Source organism: Perkinsus marinus (genome assembly GCF_000006405.1).
Source record: "Perkinsus marinus ATCC 50983 genomic scaffold scf_1104296944428, whole genome shotgun sequence".
Taxonomy (NCBI): domain Eukaryota; phylum Perkinsozoa; order Perkinsida; family Perkinsidae; genus Perkinsus; species Perkinsus marinus.
Genome location: NW_003211397.1, coordinates 307653 through 309029, shown reverse-complemented (window position 1 = coordinate 309029; position 1377 = coordinate 307653). Strand labels below are relative to the sequence as shown.

General features: G+C 40.3%; 1 protein-coding gene across 1 annotated transcript in view; it reads left to right on the top strand.

Annotated features, from left to right (window-relative positions):
• The window catches only part of Pmar_PMAR019123 (adenylosuccinate synthetase, putative), a gene marked incomplete at both ends in the record, with an annotated part of 689 nt that extends 144 nt beyond the window's left edge, over positions 1–545 (top strand). Inside the window, 2 exons of the mRNA XM_002780179.1 lie at positions 1–27; positions 408–545. The exon at positions 1–27 is cut by the window's left edge and continues 4 nt beyond it. Of these exons, the coding sequence (XP_002780225.1) occupies positions 1–27; positions 408–545 (165 nt within the window). The remainder of the gene's footprint in view (positions 28–407) is intronic.
• Between the last annotated feature and the right edge of the window lie 832 nt (positions 546–1377).

Sequence of the window (1377 nt, the reverse complement as noted above, 5' to 3'; positions counted from 1 at the left end):
CTGTGTACACTGAGATGGAGGGCTGGAGTGAGGATATAAGCACTGTAATAAACATATCATGAAAATTTTCAAGCGACTTGGGGTAGTGTGAAAAATATGTTCGCTTTCCTCAGCTGAGCTTAGGAGTTTCCTCAAGAATCCGTGTAGAAATGTACGTCCCTAAATCTCCCAGAATTTTTATATTGTCACCGATATATGCGGTTGACCATGTGCATATTTCGCCACGATGACTTGGGGTAAAAAATGAAAATTTTCTCATTGTCAGCAACGCGTGTAGTTGCCTAGTGTTGGAGGAATTTATGTTCGCTTTCCTCAGCTGAGCTGAGAAGTTTCCAAAACTACATTATGAAATTCACATACGACTTATTAATGGAGCGAGTCATTAATGTTTGTATCAATTTCTTCAGGTGAAGTCTTTCGAGGAGCTTCCCTCAGCCGCTCAGAAGTACATCGAGGCCATCGAAAAGTGGACGGGAGTGCCCGTGTCGTGGATTGGTGTTGGCGCTGGGCGTGAAGATATGATTAGGAGGCATACCACTGAGTAGGAAACTGCTATAATAATGAATTCGTATGGGATTCTTATTATTATTATTATCATTGTCATCTGCCCTGTGTTAGTAGGGGAGTTTACGCTGTCTAGAGCGAACACTATGTGGTCTTGTTGTGTTTGTTATATTGTGTGAGTGTGGGGAATCTTTTTGGAGGGGGCATGTGGTTTCTGATGAGCTTTGTTGGATGGATGGTATAGGAAATTCGAATAAAAAATTAATTATTTGAAATTCGTCGGAAATTTTTATCGTAAATGAATGTGTATTGAAAAATAAATTTTTCCCAAAAAATTTCAGCAAATGTTGGTAGCTCATGTGACCGAGGAAAATAAGAATCAACTTTTTCGAGGACAATTTCAACACAGGAAAGAATTTATATTTCCTCATTGGTTATGGTTTTGGTGATATATTGTCACTTGTGTTTTGAGAGAATCCTTTATAGTGCGATGAAAATACTTTCCTTGCTGGAAGTGGTGATTGCTACTTGCGAGTAGTGTTTAATGCGATGCCAATTTCGATGGCTATATTGGATATATCCAGTCTGTGTAAGAGAAGCTAACAGCTACGTTTGAGGGGATATAACATCATGATGATGATGGAAATGATGAAAATTACGGAGCGAGCGAAGCGAGCGGAGCATATACCGCAACAACAGGCACTTTCGCGTTGTGCGTGCGTGCAGAATTATTCTGGCTCGACTACGGAGCGTGGGAGGCTATCAGATAAATCAAACGACTCCTCTATATGCGGAGGTGTAGGCAAAAATCGGAAAACTCGATTATACGAACAGCTCGAGAAGATATGCACGAAAAACATTAATGACGACAAA